The sequence below is a fragment of the Phyllostomus discolor genome, chromosome 9 (assembly GCF_004126475.2).
Source record: "Phyllostomus discolor isolate MPI-MPIP mPhyDis1 chromosome 9, mPhyDis1.pri.v3, whole genome shotgun sequence".
Classification (NCBI taxonomy): domain Eukaryota; kingdom Metazoa; phylum Chordata; class Mammalia; order Chiroptera; family Phyllostomidae; genus Phyllostomus; species Phyllostomus discolor.
The window spans coordinates 88,993,783-89,012,890 of record NC_040911.2 but is presented as its reverse complement, the minus strand read 5'-3'; the positions used below and the strand labels follow the sequence as shown (position 1 = coordinate 89,012,890).

The following is a 19,108-nucleotide window of genomic DNA, read 5'->3' as shown; positions in this document are numbered from 1 at the left end:
TCTTCTTTGCCAATTTTATATCAGGGTATTCATCTTATTCATTGATTTGTAAACACTCTATATATTAATGAAATTAATTTCTCTCATATGCTGCAAAAATAATAATAAACCAGAGAAAAATATTTGCCTTTTAATTAGTACACTGTGCTTTCTGACATAAAGGTTTTTAAAATTTAAGTAGTCAACTCTTTGCCTTTATGAACTATATTTTACATGTATCCTGAGCAGTTTTTTTCTATGTTAAGATCAGATATATTTTATGGTATACTTTTATGTACATTTATGTTTACATATTTAAATATTTAGGAGTAAATAAATCTGAAATTTATCTTAGCACACAATAAAGGGCGAAGATCCAACTTTGTTTTCTGCAAATGTCTGACCAATTGCCCCAGTATCGTAATCTACCCTTTTTCTACAGATCTGAAGAAACGCCACCTCTATCACGCACTAGTTTTTTTTTTAAAGATTTTATTTATTTATTTTTAGAGAGGGGAAGGGTGGGAGAAAAGAGGTAAACATCATATGTGGTTGCCTCTCAGGTGCCCCCTGCTGGGGAACCTGGCTAACAACCCAGGCATGTGCCCTGACTGGGAATCAAACCAGTGACCCTTTGGTTTGCAGGTCGGCGCCCAATCCACTCAGCCAGACCAGCCAGGGCCTCATGCACTAAATTTTAATGTGTGCTCTCATCTGTGTATGGGCTTTTCACTCCACTTCATCGATCTGTCTACGAATTCTTGAGCCAGGATCACACTGTTCTATTGTTACAGTATATTTTATGTCTGTTATTGAAAATACTTCCTTCCTAGTCTTCTTTTTCAATGCTTCTTTGTCTATTCTTACCTGCTTATTATTCCAAGTACATTTCAAAATTATTCTTACCAAGGTTCCCCCTCTATTCACACCACTTTTTAAAGATTACTTTCACCGTGCTTATGAATAGACCCTTTTTAGATTATTCTCATCCCCTAAAGTGTGGAAGCCGAATCAGAAGAATCATGACTTGGAAGGGCTGGTGCAGAATTCAGGTGTGCCATGGGTTAGTAGGTCTGGATAACCTCTGAACCTAAGGGACTCAGCAAATCTCTAAGGCTTATTTGCCTTAAATGGGTACTTTAGCCCTGGCTGGTGTAGACTGAGTGCTGGCCTGTGAACCAAAATGTTGCTGGTTCGATTCCCAGTCAAGGCACATGCCTGGGTTGTGGGGCCAGGTCCCCAGTTGGGGGCATGCAAGAGGCAACCAATGGATGTATCTCTCGCACATGTATTCTCCCTCTCTTTTTCCCTCCCTTCCCCTCTCTCTAAAAATAAATGAATAAAATTTTTTTAAATGGGTACTTTAAAAAAATTCTGATTTCTGAAGAGTAACTTGACAAAAGCTTTTTATAGTTCACCAGGAAGAATTGGCAAGGGAGACTGAATACTAAATAGTGATAAACAAAATCATGTTGAATACAAGAAAAGATTTGGGAACTTGAATGAAAATGAATGAATGAATGAATGAATGAATGAGGGAGTGAATGAGAGAAGCCTCTAATGGTATCCTACAAAGCACCAACCTCGGGCCTGTTTAGATCAACTATATTATTTTATTGTTTTTTTTAATCAATAACTTGAGTGAAGGTATATAAATGACAAACTTAACAAATGTCAAAGTATACAAAACTTACAGAGAAAGTGAACACAGCAACTGACAGAATCAATTCCAAAAGTTCCTGGCAGGCAATGATGGTCCATATCTAACAGGAGAAAATTACCTAGGATCCACACAGAGAGCAGCACTGAACCAAAAAGTCAAGTACAAAACGTATGGGCTGGGAGAGACACAGTTTAAGAAAAGCACACGTGTAGAAAGATTTGGATGGTTTAAGTCAACTGTAACCACAAATCAGACCACGAGACAGCCCTGCTAGGACACAGACCACTCGTTCATGTGCGGACACCCAGCACTGGGCGCCACGCCCTGGCCCACAGTCCAGCAGAAGCCTGCCGGTGAAGGAGCTGAGGGAAGTAGCTGCCACAAATGCTGCTGTGGCTTCAGGCTACAAGAAGGCAATACAGAATTGTCATTATGGTTAGATGGCCCTGAAGTTCTATGACATCTGTTATGGAAACCATACTTTAGAAGGGATATAGAAACTACTTTGGGGAAGCTCCCAAGATTATGAGGAGTCTAGATATCCTCTCACGTGAGAATCTGTTAGAAATTCTTTTTTATTTTAAGCTGAAATCTTAAGAGTCAGAACTGCCAAATGATGAAAGGTCTCACTGGGGGTCATTAATAAAGGGTGATTTAAGGGAAAAAAATATCAAGAATAAAAGGGAGAATGGACTGTGCCTTTCAGTCCCTTCCAACTTCGAAATTCTTCTAAATATACAGTCTTAGTCCAATGTCTTTAAATTTAGAAAGTCATCAAATATCAAAACAAAAAACAAGCAGAAACTCAACTGTGAGCAGGAAAACATAAAAACCCCACTGGGGCCCAGAGTTGCAGTGAGTAACAAGACATCATGGAAAACGCCTGGACCTGGGAACGAGACAGGCCTGGGTCACACCCGCAGCCACACTATTTACCGGCTGGGTAACCACTAGCAGTGAGTCACCAAGTGTCTACTGGGCACACACCAGGTGCCAGTCATTGTGCTAAGTACTGAGGATGTAACAGATGACAAAATAACCAGAGCTGCTGTCCAAATGGGGACCCCAGCCTAGCACAAATACAATCTATTACATACAATTAATTGTGAGGATCCGGTGCTGTCCAAGAGACACCACTGCAACACAGATCACGGGCCACACCACCCTGGTCAAGGGAGACACAGAACAGCAACTAACCTATTTCTAAACCTCAGCGCCCTTAATTCTCCTAGCTAAATCACAGTGAGGATTCAAAGAGGTAATAAATATGAAGTGCCTAACGACAGTTGGAACACAATAGGTGCTCAACAAACCTAGGCACCCTCAAGTTTCCTCTGCTTAACAAAGAAAATTTTATTCTCTTTTGTCAACAGAGTACAAGCCTACTCATTTAAAGAGCACACTACAGCATTTGTAGAGGGTTGTCTAGCGAGCAGACACACCGTCAATAATGAATGACTCACAGCTGGGGGACTGGATCAAGTGAGAGGCCAATGGGAAAGCAACAGAGCAACCTATTAAAACAGCAATACAGGCTGAGATGGGGTCACTGATTCCATCTGGTATGACGGAGAATATTTTGCTGGCCTGTCCATGTGCATTTGCTTCAGATCAGTGGGATGTTCTCTTTCAACCATAAGAGTGGATATTAGCAAGTGACCAGCAAGTGCAAACATACCAGAAAAGCAACAGAAACTGACGAGTCCTCCTGCAGACAGAAAACCAACAATCAAGGCACAGGGAACATGATGCTTCTTCCATCCAGCTAAATCAGCAGTTCTCCAAGTGTGGTCCTGGAACCCCAGAGTAGAGGTAGGAGGTAGGTGGAGATCCTTTTAAGGGTCCAGAAAATCAAAACTATTTAAATAATAATACCAAAGTATTACAAGCATAGCTTGTTTTATTGAGCTTTGCTCTATTGCACTTTACAGATACTGCATTTTTTTTCCACAAATTAAAGGTTTGTGGTAACCTTGTTACCACAAGCAAGTTAATTGGCACCATTTTTTCCAACAGTAGTTTTGTTCACATCCTATCTCTGTGTCCCATTTTGGTAATTCCTGCAATATTTCAAACATTTTTGCTGTTATTGTATATAATATGGTGATTTTTGATCCGTGATGTTTGATGTTACTAGGGCGAGACCCTCCACCAGCAAAAAGATTGTTTCTTGCGAAAGGCTCAGATGATGGTTAGCACTTTTTAGCAGCAAAGTACTTTTAAATTAAGGTATGTACATTGTTGTTTTAGAGATAATGCTACTACATACTCAGCAGACTACAGTACAGTGTAAATGTAACTTTTATATGTGCTGGGAAACCAAAATAGTCACATGACTCCCTTCACGCAACATTTCCCTCACTCCAGTGGCCTGGAACCAAGCCCGCGGTGCCTCCGAGGCGGGCCTGTGTTTGCCTCCCCCACTCTCGTTCTCCCAGGAGCGAGCACCAGATTTTTCCCCAGGAATGTGTGGATGTCACTGCCCTGATGGCTAAGAAAATGTGTACTTGTGTATTCTAGAATTTTCTAAGATAAGCACTTTAGGGTGCACTCATCATTGAAGAGTACAAAGGGGTCCAGAAATTAAAAAGTTTGAGAACCTCTAAACTCAATAATTCTGCCCGTGCAAAAATGACTTACTAGGGAAATAGCACATTCTACTCAATGCAATGTCTGGGAGGAAGATTACAAAGTGCAAAGAAGAACTGTCAATTGAATCTGAACTGCAGCCAAATGAAGAGAGGCATTTTTGGGGTATGCAATCAAAATGACAATTGCATATATGAGAAAATAAATTCAAATGTTTCTGATCTCAACTGGGAAGTTTCATTCAAAAATGCTCTAGCAATTTTCATCTTAATTGCACCTCGCTGGCCTAGAGAATTACGAAAGACACTGTACCACTAAGAACTCAAAAACTCAAGGTTAAAACACAGTGTAGTTTCCTAACCACTTTGGAACATTAAAAAAATGTTTCTTATGCACAATTTCAATTGTAAAATGTTCAGATTTAAAAACCTAAATAGTATACAAATTTTGTCTGAACACAAAACACTGTTGATTTTTTAAAATAAAACATTTTCTTAACACCAGTTTATGAACTGTAACACTGGAGCATCTGTGGCACCTAAGATGTGGTACCTGATCCGCAGAGACTCGCTGCTCTAAACGGACAGGAGTACACCTATCAAGTGGGCGAAGGCAATGCTGGCACTCCAAGAGTAAACGAGTTTTTTTTAGGTTCGCTAAATTTATTTTAAAAATCATAAAATGTTTCTTACAAAAGAGCATCGCTTTCTACATAATGCTCTGAACAGAGGCCAGGGACATACAAACTATTGGTACTTTTCCTCCCTATACTCCACTCCTCCCAAATATGACTACAAAGCACAATGTCCATAATAATTACATGGGGGGGCATTCCTTTTTAACCACCAACAATGAACAAAAATTAAAATTCACTCACTGTGCTGCTGTTTCCAAATTTCAATGTTACTCTTTACACACCCTCTCCCTGACCCTGTTTGTAAGGAATAAAACATTACATCGGGTAAACAGCAAAGATTTCACTACAGCTCAAATGCAGAACACCTGTGAAGCAGAGGACTATTGGCTTTTTAAACAGAAGCAGATTAAAAAAAAAAAGATGCAGGACTCCTGCAGTTCTTCACTAGTTTTAGAAAAAAACTTTCCAGTATACAGCGTCATGCATGTGTGCGTGCACGCACACACGCACACACACCCCCCTGCATCAGAAACCTTCAACATCTGCATACAGCAAATTCTGTGCATTCTGCGCCTGGCCCTGCGCTCCTGTACTGGTGACGATCCAATTTCAGACCGTTTTAAAGGCTCATCAACTTTGATCAAAGCTCCTGACTCATGATGAATTTGTTTAATCCTCTGACCACCTTTGCCAATAACAGATCCACACAAACCTTTGGCAATAGTTCCTTGTGTAGTAACAACAGGTCCCCCACACTCACCACAGGAGCCACAACCGCCTGCAGAGGAGTCATCATTCTGAGCTACGCTGTGGTTCGTAAGCCACCTGCCGTTCTGAAGGGCTCCATGTATCTACTGCAGAACCCCAAGTTTCATTAGCACCTAAACCAACCATGCCAACCTAATGGACTCTAGGTCTTCCTCCTCTGTCACAGGCCGTCAGAGGTCCTCCTCTAAGTGGCGATGGTGGTGGAGGAACAGGAAGATTCCATGCTCTGCTACCACCCTGGCCAGGAGGAGCCCTCCCAGAGAGCATGTATCACCATGATCTCTTCTAGGTGGAGGCATCGGACACCCACCCTGACCCAGAGGCATTCTGTCGAACCGTCTCTTCCCCGCATGGGAAATCCCGTGGGACACCCGTGGCGGTCATCAAACAGCACTGTAAAATGGGGGTCACAGGGCTGTGCACATCCTTTGATGGGAGCCTGATGTGAGAGCAAGGATGACCTTCACGCTTCCTACAGCCCTATCAGGTCTTCCTCCAACAAGATCGCCTGTCAGTGGGATGAGGACAGCATTCCTGGAAAAGCTGGACTGTTGTCTGAATGATCTCTTGAAGCTCCTTGATTTTAGCAACGGTGACCCCAATAACTCCTCCTGCCAGACTCTGATGAACCAGCAGTCTCAGTTCACAAAGTCACTTCCTTTCCCGTGTTGGCCACGAAAGCATTCCGCAGCGTCAGATTCGAGTGGGAGCTGGCTGGGGGCAGTGGGTGAAGACAGCTACAGGCCCTCTTCCAAGGTAGGGATGAGTTTCTTCAGAATTTCCCCAATTGGTTCAATATCAGCACCGATAACATGTGCTCGGGGCCACTGCAAACACTGGCATTGTAGTCTGTGTGCAGGTCCTTAAATTCTTTTTATGTATGTGTGTACATATGTATGTATGTATATATGTATGTATTTACTTATTTTCTTAGAGAGAGGGGAAGAAAGGGAGAAAGAGAAGGAGAGAAATATTGATGAGTTGCCTCTCATACACACTGTGACCGGAGACCAAACCTGCAACCCAGGCATGTGCCCTGACCAGGAATCGAACCGGCGACCTTTCACTTTGCATGACGATGCTCAACGAACTGAGCCGCACCAGTCAGGGCAAGCCTTACTATTCTTGCCTCCTTTTCCAATCTCTGCCCCAGCACTCCTGCTCTGAGGCAGAATGCAATTCAACCATCTCGTCACTGTTTCTAGATCTTTGAAAAGCTTGTTCCTCTTCCATTTCGTCTGCAGGGGGGGTTACCAAATTCACCACTGGTTTTGGTGTTGGGGAAGGTTTCCTCTGGCTACTCGGTTTCTGTTCTCTTGGATTATAAGGAACACCAATCTACAGGCTGTAGGCAAGCTGATGTAAGCAAGACATTGAGGTTGGTATAGCCCAGAAGAGGATAATCTGGATTTCGTAAACTTCCAGAGTTATCACCCCAGGACATAGCTTCCTCATAATGTATCCTTAGGTTCTAAGCAGTAAGTGTAACAAAGGAGACATGAACTGAGATCTCATCATGCTTACTGAGCACCTACAGTATGGCAGATACTGTGCTGGGTACCATAAACAGAGACAAAAAAGACACCTCCTCCAAGGGCACAGAGTCTAATGCAGGAAGACCACTGAGTAAAGAACAATAAAACAAACAGCAAAGACGTGTGAGATTGACCCTATTCGCTTTGGACAGGAACACAGGAAAGAGACCTGCTGGGGCAGGATGAAAGAATACAGCAGGGAACTGGCAGTGGCTATCTGAGTTTAAAATGGACATACCCTTCAATCTGGGAATTCAATGTTTATCCTACAGAAATACATTTTACACCAAGACACAGGCACACGAAGGTGCACTGCTGCATTGTTCATAAAAGCCAATTTTTAAAATAACTAAATGTCGCCCTGGCTGGCGTAGCTCAGTGGATTGAGCGCGGGCTGGGAACCAAAGTGTCCCAGGTTTGATTCCCAGCCAGGGCACATGCCTGGGTTGCAGGCCATAACCCCCAGCAACCGCACATGGATGTCTCTCTCTATCTCTATCTCTATCTCCCTCCCTTCCCTCCCTAAAAATAAATAAATAAAATCTTAAAAAAAAAAGAATAAGGAAAATCAATAAAAAAAATAACTAAATATCTGTAATAGAAAAGCAATAAACAAATCATGGTACCTACAAACCACGAAATACTATAATCGGTCCCACACACACACACAAACCACATAAACATGCATATAATAAGATGAAAGATCTGGTTATGTGACCAAAAAACATCAAGGTGCAGAATACGTACAGTATAATTTAGGTGGGAAAAACATATTTGCATGTGTATGTAAATCAGTATACAGAAGAGTCCAGAAGGATACTCCCAGACGTGTTCACCAGGGCTATCTCAGGTAGGGGGATGGAAAGGGGGTGAGCGTGGTGAAGGAGAACTTTCTTTTTTTACTCTGCTTATGCATGCTGGTATCTTTTACAATGAAAATCCATTCATGTGTTACCTGTGTAATCACACACACACACACACACACACGCTGCACGCGCACAGTGCAGAATGACAAGGGCCACTGCACGGTGAAAGTCAGCACAAAGCCCGACAGGACTGCAATCCAGCCGCTCCTGCTGTCTGAGCGCTGTGGTCCTAGGTCCGGCAACCAGGCTCCCCTCTCTCCCCGCTTACTGAAGAAGCACAGAGAGGACGCAGTGGGCCACGGCAGCCCTACCAGGTTGCCATGAGGACTGGATGACCTCTGATACCTCTGTACCTTTGTTCACGCTAGTCACACTGCCTGGCATATCTTTCCGTGTTCCCCGCTGCCTACTAAAGTCAAAGTCATTCCGCAAGGCCCAGCTCAAATACCACCTCTTCTGTGAAGCCCTTAATAGTCCCCAAGTTGGTATTCAGTTTCTTTCCCACAGTCTTCTGTTTGTATCTCTCTTAGAGCATATTTCCTTCTGTGCATTTACAGCTACTGTGCCTAAAAACCAATAAACCTGAGAGCAAAGACTATACTATCCAACTCCTAATTGCCTAGAGGCCTTGGACATATTAAGATTCATTAAAAGTGCATGTCCTGGAGGGAGAAAAGGAGGGCGAGAGAGAGAGCATCAGAACATTAAAGTCTGTATTAATATGAAAATCCCTTGAGTCAGGATTCAAGACTGACTGAAAGGTACCCAAGTCCTCATCACAGGACTTCACAGGGCATGGGGCAGCCAGTGTGGTAATAACCATGTTAACTATCACTTCCTCACTACATGTTAAATGCCAGGTAATCTAAACACTTGCAAATTATTCTCATTTAACCTTCACGATTCTGTAAAGGGGGTATTACTTCTTTATACAAATGAGACACCTGCAGCTAAAAAGAGAATAAGTGACTTATTCAAGGTCATGTGGGAGACACACCCATATCTGTCTAACGTGTTCTCAAAAGTAAGGCTATCACTCACAGCAACCAAGGTCAGCCTCCTCTGGGCCCTGAGAAGAATAACGCAGAAAGGAGTTAACACGACAGGCCTCGTCTCGAGAAGGGCCTGGTTCCTAGGCTGGCATCTGGGAATGTGGCCTCTGAAAAGTTCCCTCTGTGATAAGGCTGTCGTCTCTGCCTTTCCTTCGGAGGGCCTGGAATTCTGGTCGTTGTTCCTGGCGCAGAGTGGCTACAGGACTTGTCCTCACTGAATACCCTCGACTGGGACTCTCATGTGGACTTGTCTGGGCAGAGACACTGCACACGTGTTGAGGTATTTCACTGCTGGAGAAGGGAGCACGTCAGCCTGACCCCACTCAGGGCCAGGGAGGAAACATGGGAACTCTGTACATGAATTTCTCCAGACTCTGCTCAGTATATCTTTCCCCCTTGCTGACCTGGCCGTCTGCCCTCAGTACTGATGACTCTCAGTGCTGTGAGTGCTTCCAGTGATCTCCCAAACACGCACGTCGTCCTGACTCCTAATCCAACTCACAAAAACCAAAGCAGACAAAACAATCAAAAATAGCAAACAAAACACCTCAGAGGAGAAGGGTATCAGCAAAACAGGGCCTTACTTCTCTGGATTGTCTGGAAACTTGATCCGCAACTCTTGGTTTTTATACGATCTTTTTTCAAATGTCAGGATCATCTTCTTCACTGAGCTTTCATCCAGTGGCTCCTCCTGGTATAAAAGGACAAACACAACAACTGTCATTTTCCGTGGGTTTTACATGCTGCTCTGCCACTCACCGTCCTGGGGGAAACGTACAGCACACAGTGGATCTCCCCCACTAGCACGAGGGCTCAGGGTCTACACCCCACACTCGTTGGTATCACCCTGTGTCTCACATCTGGCACAGGACGTCCAGCTCACGGTGTTGAAGACTCAGTCAACAAATATCCCGTGAGCAGACTGTGTGGCATGGGGTAAGCAACAATATTGGACAAACATGAGTTAATATTATTCTTGTCCTTCTTCTCCTTTGTTACAGAGGTAAGACAACACTCGGTGGTTTAAGAAGACTTGTTCAGTAAGTGACAATGGCCCTAAATCTTTTCCCCACACACGGGTCAGCAAACTGTGGTCCGCCAGCCAAATCCAACCCCCTCTCCCCCGTCCACCATGTTTGTGCCGACCATAAGAATGGCTGCTAATTGGTAGATTCCTTACACATTACTGTGTCTGGTCCTTACTACCTGCTGAGGAGGGAGTCACACAGGTTCTTGGAATCCAGATATAACATCAAGGATTAGAGGAAACTAGAGGAAACATTTAAAAACTAGCAGATCACGCAGAGTTTTCTTATTTCATATACTAGAATAACACCTACACAAAGGTATATAAATTTTTGAAAACTGAATCATTTCCACCAAGAAAATCTACACTAAAATTTCAGAAACGTTTTCTCTTCAGTTTATTTTCCAGTGTAATGTAATGTGCCGCAACACACCGCCTAACCCTTTCCCAACTCTTCGCTGTGTAGCTTTGCCGTCATTGGCCATAACTCACCCCTAAAAGCAATAAAGAAACTGCTATGAAGAGACCCGGAAACAGATCTTTCTGAAAAGCACTGAATCATCCCATAATTTTGTAAGGACACTAAAAAATGCTAGCTATTGTTTTGTTAAATTTCGCTTTGTTTATATTAGGCTTTAAGTGGAAGATGCCAATAAATTCATTTCGGGCACGACACATTTCTCAGATTCTTATCCATGCCTGCTGGACCCTAAGGTAGTCTGCTGGACCCCCAGCCCCGCCCCAGGGCCTGCGGCTGAGAGAGAGAGGCTCCCTGACACGGTAAACACTGCAGTCAGCGCCCTGGCTCCGTCAGCATCCAGCGAGCCTGGCTTCACTGTTCACTAGTCACACTGCAGTGTTGCTGTGCTGCGTATAATCCTCAAACCCTCACCAAATCCAATTGTTTCTGCCTCATAATTCTTTCCTGAATTCATCCACTTGACATTCAGAATAAAATTCCAAATCCTTCACGACATACAGGGTAGGGTAAAAGTAGATTTACAGTTGTGAGCACGCAAAATGCAGTTTATTCTTGTATTATTATTGGTTATTGTATTACTTCCCATACCAACACCTGTAAACCTACTCTTGCCCCACCCTGTATGTGAGGAAGGTGCGACACCACCTGGCCTAGATGACCGGTCCCACCCCAAACCAGGGAAAATAGCCCCCCTGTGGGTGGCCCACATCTGCTTGTTCAGCGCTGACTCTTCTGCTCCCTCACAGTGCTTGGCCCACGGCAGGCCCCCCGTGAAGATCTGCTGAAGGAATGAAGAAAGGAAAAGAGAAAGGGGACAAGAGGGAGGAAGGGAGAGAGGGAGGGAGGAAACACAACCTGTGTTTTCTAAGGTCACGGAGGAGCTCTAAAGAGATGCGGGACATACGACTGTTTTGTGAGCTATATGATACCACATAGAAGGAAGCTGGCATTCTTACTATTCGTAACAGGCACCATGTACCCAACGTATGGCTGGGATTTAACTAAAACAAACCGAATTTCTAGGAAAGAGTTAAATCACTTTCAAGCAACCTCAATATCCCCCGCTCTTCCTTCCCTTGGCTAACATCTCGCCCACCCTGTAGGAAAAGAGTATTAGTGTTAACACAGCTCTCACAGGATTCCCAACGTCTCAGCCTCTCCGGGGACTGGCCTTCCCTCCTCTAATTTCTCTCCAACACTGCGGGAAAACGGAATTATCAGTCTTAGTCATCGGCCACAGCAGTATCTCCAATAGCTCAATGTCAGGAACCAGAGGGAGATTTCAGAAAGATGAATGCTGGTGATGTAGCACAAAAAGGACAATAATATTTTACAAGTTCACGTGACTTTACAGGGGCAAACATCACTTGTTTCTCATCAAATGGGACTTTGGTGGCAGTGAGAAAATAACTCCTGAACTTGGAGCCTTCCATGTGTCATTTTTACAAAGCGATCTCTTTCTCCCTGTCCCTTAGCAGAAAGGCTGGTCCAACATTATATTTCTGTCTCTCAGGCTGGAAACCACTTACCCATGACAGCTACCATCCTAATCCTCCCGTACCAGCCTTGCCCTACACGGGAATTATACCTGCCAATTAACTGCTGCTGCAGGGCCAACAGATTGAGCAGAAGCTAGTGAGAAGGGAGGGAGAGAGGGCAGCGAGAGAAGGAGAGGGAGGGAGGGAGGGAGGGAGGGGAAGGCGGGAGGATGGGCTCCACATGCTGTCTGGCTGAAAGCCTGGCAGGGCTGCTGCCTTCTGAGAGGAAATTTGGAACTGTCTCCCACCACAGATTTCCAACGTGTCACCACCTTTTAGGGTCAGACCCCCAAATTAGCCCCGGTATAAATGCTAATGAGAGTTATCGTCATAACTCAGTAACAACCTTTGTGAAATACAAATCAACCTTTATTCCTCTTAGATTCACACTATTCCAGCTTCATTTTTTAAATCCAAACTTAGCATCATGTCTTTGAGAGAACCAAAAAACAGCTGGGTCTTAAGAATCTATTTCCATAATTCATATTGAACGAAATGCCAAAGTGAAATAACATTCAAGTTAACACTTAAGGATTTAAAGAGACACAAAGGTATGGCCATTTTATTTTTAATCACTGATATTTTACCTCTAGTCTTTTCAGCCTCATTCGTTTATTTGTTCAATAAATGTTTATTAAGGGTCTACCGAGCGCTAGGCATTGCTCTGGGAGCTCCGGGCGCTGAACAAAACACAGCCCGTCCCTATTTCACAGGAGGCCGAGGAGGGGGACAACGACAACGAATGAGTGAAATAAACAAACAGGCTTTTCACACGGTGATAAGCGCTGTGAAGGGAGCATACGATAAAGTGGTGGGAGAATGAGAGGACGACTTGCAGGGCAACCCCAGAGATGGGAAAGACTTCTCTGAGGAGGAAAGGTCGGAACGGAGCCCTGGATGAAGAGAAACCAGCCATGCGAAGGGCGGTTCTCTGGCAGGACAAGGAGAGCATTCCAGCGGAGTGCACGCAAGTAAGGGCCAGAGACAGGAATGGGTGCAAAGGCTCCAAGGAATCTTGAAAGCAATAGAAAGGCATCTTCTCCCCTAAACTGCATTTTTTGTCAGTAACACCTAAACCCTAATCCCTTAGCTCCCCCTGAACTTCTCCAGTTTTGCTGCTTTGCTAATGCCGTTTCAACTTCCTGAAAAGCCCATGGTCTGCTTGTTCAATGAAATTCCACTCTGCGTCCTGAGTCTAGTCTAGAAAGCCTCCCTGACCCACCTCAGTCAGTACCAATCGCCCCACAGGTCCGTGCTTGGGCCCTGATTGTAACACACAACCCAAAATAATTTAAAAATTCTATCTATAATATTCTCTATACTTTGCAAAATGCTTCCCCAACTTATTGTCCCACTTAACCTTCATGTTGACTCTGTGAAACAAATATTCGTAGCCCCGTTTTACAGATGAAGCTAGAGAGCTCAGAGAAGTGAAGTGTCTGGCCCAAGGTTACACTCTACGGAGACTGCGTCAGGGCCAGCCATCCCAGCTCCCAGCCATTTCTGCCACCTTACCTCTTCCTCTTCCTCCTCGCCCTCTCTGTCAATAATCTGAAGGAGCCTTTTTTTGTCATCATCTGCTTCTTCTACCACCGTCATTTCCTCTTCCCGGTAGCGGCCACGTTCTCGAGTGCCAGCCTGTTTCCGACGCATTTTCAGTTCTTCCTCTTCATCATCCCGGGGTCGTTTTGTGCCCCTGTTGGGCTAAGAGAAGATAAACACAGATTTTACAGCTGGAAAAGATGTAGAAGGATGTCCCTAGCAAATATTCTAAAAGCTTCCAAGAATTCCCCAACTAAAAAGCACCACAGTGTACAATTTCTCCTGCAAAATGGATTAAAGCTCTAAGTGGTATTTTTCAAACATTTAATGATTCTATAAATACATGATTAAAGTTGCCTATAATTTTGATGGCTTGTTTTTTAATAAAATTTATTCAATATGCAAAGTTTTACCGCTTCACAAAAGCTCCTATACACACAGAAATCATAGGGAACAGAGTTGCTTTGATATGGGAACACTGGCTTACGATCAATTTACTTGTTACTCAAGGAAAAATAAAAAGCCAACTACCTCGTAGGTGACTTGAATACACATAATCCCCAGTACCAATCCCTTAGCACACAGCTTTAATTCACGTCTAAGGAAGGCTCCAGCCACTCCCCAACAGTTCAAACAGTGAACATTACACGTAACTTGCAAGGGTCTCCTGCACGCCAAAGTTCCTGCTTTACAGAAGAGTAGAGTGAGGCCCTGGGGTCAAGTATCACCCAAGGTCACAACACCAGCAGTAGCACTGAAAACAGAGGTGGCCCGGCCTGACCCCTAGACCTGAGCTCTCTCACTGTACTGTTAAAACCTCCTTTTGCCTGAACACTGCAGTTCCTGGAGTTCTCATGGTTGCCTTCCGTTTGTATGGAGAAACGGCGTCGCACTGGGCACTGAACAGCTCCGTGTCTGCCTTCGGCTCAGGTCGCTGCTGGTGCAACTTCTGGCGTCTCATTTGACCTAAGTAAGCCTTAGTTTTCTCATAGGGAAGATTATAACCCTCTTCCCTATGAATTTCAAAAAGATACTTTTGTGCGTATGTACCGTTTATTTTATATTTTTTCTAGCTTTACTGAGACATAATTGACATATGACATTGTGTAAGTTTAAGGTGTACAGCATGATGCCTTGATTCGCATATGTATTGTAAAATGATTACCACAGTAAGGTTAACTAACACCTCCACCACCTCACATAATTACCTTTTTTGGGGGGGGGGGACCCCTAAGAACTGCTCTTAGTAACTTTCAAGTTTATAGTATAAAATTGTTAACTACAGTCATGCCATTATACATTAGATCCCCAGAACTTACTCATCTTATAAACGGAAGTTTGTACCAAAAGACAAAAAAATTCTAAACTACAATAGCACTAAATAAATATAAAAAGTCTTACTATGAGGTAATCCACATGATTCTGTCTCCCCCAGCATAAAACATTTGCATTAGGCTCTTCGAATAAGCTATTCTTTATCTGTTATGATAACCAACAGCACGGTAGGTGTGAGATGGTATGTTGCTTCCACACAGGAAAAAATGTCCATCCATTGCCAGCTTGCTAAGTTGTCTGGTAGTAACAGACACATTTCTATTGCACACGTTGCACATCTCACTGTGAGCTGACACCCACGCTGTCACTGCACTTCCCTGTCCCAGTGGTGCAAAGTCACCCCCGCTATATTCACGTACCCTGCTGGTTCCACAGACCAGGTGCTTCAGTGAGTTTAAGCATATGACGTTAGAAAACTCACAATAGACAATTTGGTTGGCGGGGTACCACCTGCTATTTTTCACTCTGTTCCTCGTCTCCCTGAGATGGGTTATAATTTCATATGATCACAACCTCTTCCCATAAACAAAAAAAATCTATTGTCGTCGTGACTGGTCTACACTTTTAAAAAAGAAAAACAAGAACTCAATATGCCAGTAAACACGGGCCACACAAAAACCGAGGTGGTGGTTTTCATGTGAGACGGGGAAGGAAAGGTAGCTTGATCCTACAAAAGAGAGCAGGCTCCAGACTAAATCTGTAGCTCCCCAGCAGGTAAGGAACTTCAGCCCTGGGAGCACTAATTCTTTCAGGCTCATAAAACAAGCCCTGCTGTGATTCTGATTAGCATGAGACTGCCGCAGCAGCCAAGTCAAAGCAGGAGCTCCACCGTCTCCCTGGAAAGGAGATTTCTGTGTTGTTTATCACTGAAGGCAGAGAGGAAAAGTAGTGGACCACAATTAAAAGAAGAAAGCTAAATACTGCCACAGTTCAGAAATGCAAAACAAAGAACACTAGCAATGTCTCTTCAGAACACATGTGCCAATCTACTTCTTTAAAACAAACATCTCAGACCCAGAAGGAGTTTCATTTTTAACTCTAATAATTTCCACTGAAAGAGCACTCCTTTTGCAGGACTTACAGCACCTGTTTTAATCTTCGCTACATCTCTGGGGAAGAGAAGTAGTTAACAGCTCTATTTGATAAGCAGGAGACAGAATGCCTGAGATCCTTCAATAAACTCTTGCAGAGACAACCTGCTGCCTTCTAAAAGTTGAACCTGATCTCTGGGAAATTTGCTAGTCTATTCTGACTCCAGGATCCTAACTGTGACGGGTCTGAGGGTCTTTTAGGCAAGAACGTATATACGCGTGGATATAATACAAGACGTTGGCAGAGTTAAAGTAGTATTTGTTAAATTATTCATTCGACAAATAATTTATTAAAGAATCCCAAGGCTTGAAGGGTCCTCAGGTAATCAGCTGGCCCAGCAGCAATCCCAAGCTTCCATTAGGGCGACCATTTTCAACCTCACGGCACACATGAACTAATTACTAAAATTCTACAGCAAACCCCAAAATATATTTTTTGCCAATCTGAAAGACAGATAGGCACAATTTTGACTTGCACACGCCAGATGGCTACAGTTGTGTTGTCTGTTGTCCTTTTTTTTCAATTTGACAATCCAACAGAAAAGGGGTCAGTGCCCCTGACTAAACATTTGGGTACTGCATGTTTTAAAAATTCTTGTGGCACACCAGCGTGCCGCATGCAGCATACTGGGGGAAAACCACTGTGTTAGGGTAATGTCGCAATCGGAGCACGGATAGACAGGGCTACTGTGGATTCCTGACACAACAGCTTTGTTAATCTTCGTGAATAGTCTCAGCACAGCATCACTAAGAGGGCAACCTTTAGGTTCCCCAACTCCCGCCCTCCTCCCGTGGGGTGTTCATTTAACTCCTCTCCTGACACCCTGTGGCAGAGGACAGCAGAGCCCACTAGGATGCTCTGATGCAGCTCCTTCGGCAACACAGCACTTTCCTCTCCAACAGACGGGTAAGCTGTTCAAAGGCCCTGATGCACTTTATTTCAGCACTTTTCTCTCCCAAGGCAAAATTTTAAGAACTTCTGTTCTTCTCTTTTCAACTCTCAGTTGTCTCTCTTACAGATACTAACATCCCACACAGAGAAATTCCTATTCATTATTGAAATGTGACTGTTCTGAATAATAAAGATTTGGATTCATTTCCCAAACAAATGTCAACTACGTACAAGACACTGCGCCGGGGACTGCAGACCTAAGTACTGATAGGACAAACACTGCTTTGCTATCATGGGGTTTAGCAGTCTCCGTCTGTCCAATCAAAATGTAATGCAAACTACAGATGTAATATAACATGTTTTAGCCCTGGGTGGTGTGGCTCAGTGGACTGAATGCCAGCCTGTGAATCAAAGGGTCGCCGGTTCTATTCCAAGTCAGGGCACATGCCGGGGTTGTGGGCCAGGTTCCCAGTAGGGGGCGTGCAAGAGGCAACCACATCTTGATGTTTCCCTCTCTTTCTCCCTCCTTTTCCCTCTTTCTAAAGATAAATAAAATCTTGAAAAATAATTTTTTTAGTAGACATATTTTAAAAAGTAAAAAGAAACAGGTGAAATTAATTTTAATAATATATTTTATTTACTCCAGCGTGTCCAAAATATTATTTCAACATGTATAAAAAATTACTAGTGTCATATTTTACATTTTTTTTATATTAAGTCTTTGGAACTTGGTAGACATATTTTACACTTATGGTATATCTCCACACAGACAGGGCCCCATTCCACGGGCCCAACAGCCACGCGCAGCTAGTGGCCACCACAGTGGTCGGCACGGGTCTAGTGGACATTTGTCTGAGGAGTTCCTGTTCCCTGATACAGACCAGAGGGAGCTGTCTTCCCAGCAACACTGAATGAAACACAGACTCATATAAAGCTGAAGATTTATATGAAGTTCGTGAAAGACTCCCTACTAAAAACTGTGATGCTAACAGCACTGTGACCTGGAAATAAACTTCTGGATTACAATGACCAATATTCGCCACCGAGAGAGTGATCAGTTAAACAAAAGAAAGCGAGAGTGTGCACGTGGGAAGAACCTCGGGGATGTCGGACTGGTTTCAGCACGGAGGAGCCCAGGGCTCTGAGCCTGCAGAGGGAATGGAGCCCCACAGCCTGTCAGGGAGGTCAGCGGCTCGGGCCAGAGCTCTCCTGGTGTTTCACACAGCCAGCCCCAAGAGATTAAGCCATTCTTACCAGTCACCTTTGGAGATTAATTTGTTTTGGTATCTGAAAGGTATATGGAATCTGTCAAGATGAAGGAATAGCAAAAAAAAAAAAAAAATGTTCTTAATAAAGTCATTTCTCTGTTTCTGCTGTCCACAGATCTAGAGGAAAAAATGATTAACTCTTAACTTCTGATGTACCAAAACATCAGCCTTTAAGTCAAGAACGGTTACAATCTTCTCCATTCCCTGCCTTACTCCCAACAGGTAGTGAGCAGTATAAATGCTCGCTAAGAATCGCCACCACCCACCCACACAGTTCGTAGCCTTTCTGGGATCCATAAAGGACTCCCACTTGCTCAAAGCTTCCGGATTTTATATATATATGCCTTTACTTTCCAAAACTCTTTAAGCCTATTATGTGTATGAGAGTGTGTGATGGATGATTATATACATACACAGGGGTGAGCAAGTGTAGGTTTACAGTTGTAATACAAATAAATATGATAATTAATAAATAATAATACAAGAATAAACTCTGTTTCGTGTATCCACAAGTGAAAATCTACTTTTGCCCACCCCGGTATATATGTCACCCACCTCCTAAAAACAGAACTCAATGTATTTCCATGAGATCTTTGAAAGAGTTAAAAAATTAAATAAGCAATCTGCCTAGAATACTCCCTCTGTACCTAGACAATATCCAACCTAAGCTTTAGGTTTCATTTTTCCCTCTCTCTATTTTTTTTTAATTAAAAAGCAGTGAGAAGCTATAGCTATAATGAGGGGCTGTGGGAACATGCAGTTAGTTATATTGGGCTCAAAGTAATGTACCATAGGAAGAGGCTACATCACCAGAACGAATCCTAAATTAAAACTTCACTATGAAA

General features: G+C 43.5%; 1 protein-coding gene across 2 annotated transcripts in view; it reads right to left on the bottom strand.

Annotated features, from left to right (window-relative positions):
• The window catches only part of CTNNBL1 (catenin beta like 1), a 151,871-nt gene that overhangs the window by 108,149 nt on the left and 24,614 nt on the right, over nucleotides 1-19,108 (bottom strand). Inside the window, exons 1-3 of one of the 2 annotated variants that reach the window (XM_036009813.1) lie at nucleotides 13,651-13,737; nucleotides 10,236-10,295; nucleotides 9,674-9,780 (exon numbers count right to left, since the gene is read on the bottom strand). In XM_036009813.1, the coding sequence (XP_035865706.1) occupies nucleotides 9,674-9,780; nucleotides 10,236-10,238 (110 nt within the window). In that variant the 5' untranslated portion in view covers nucleotides 10,239-10,295; nucleotides 13,651-13,737. Of the gene's footprint in view, nucleotides 1-9,673; nucleotides 9,781-10,235; nucleotides 10,296-13,650; nucleotides 13,840-19,108 lie in introns of those variants that run through there. The other variant, XM_028524505.2, reaches the window with a different exon arrangement.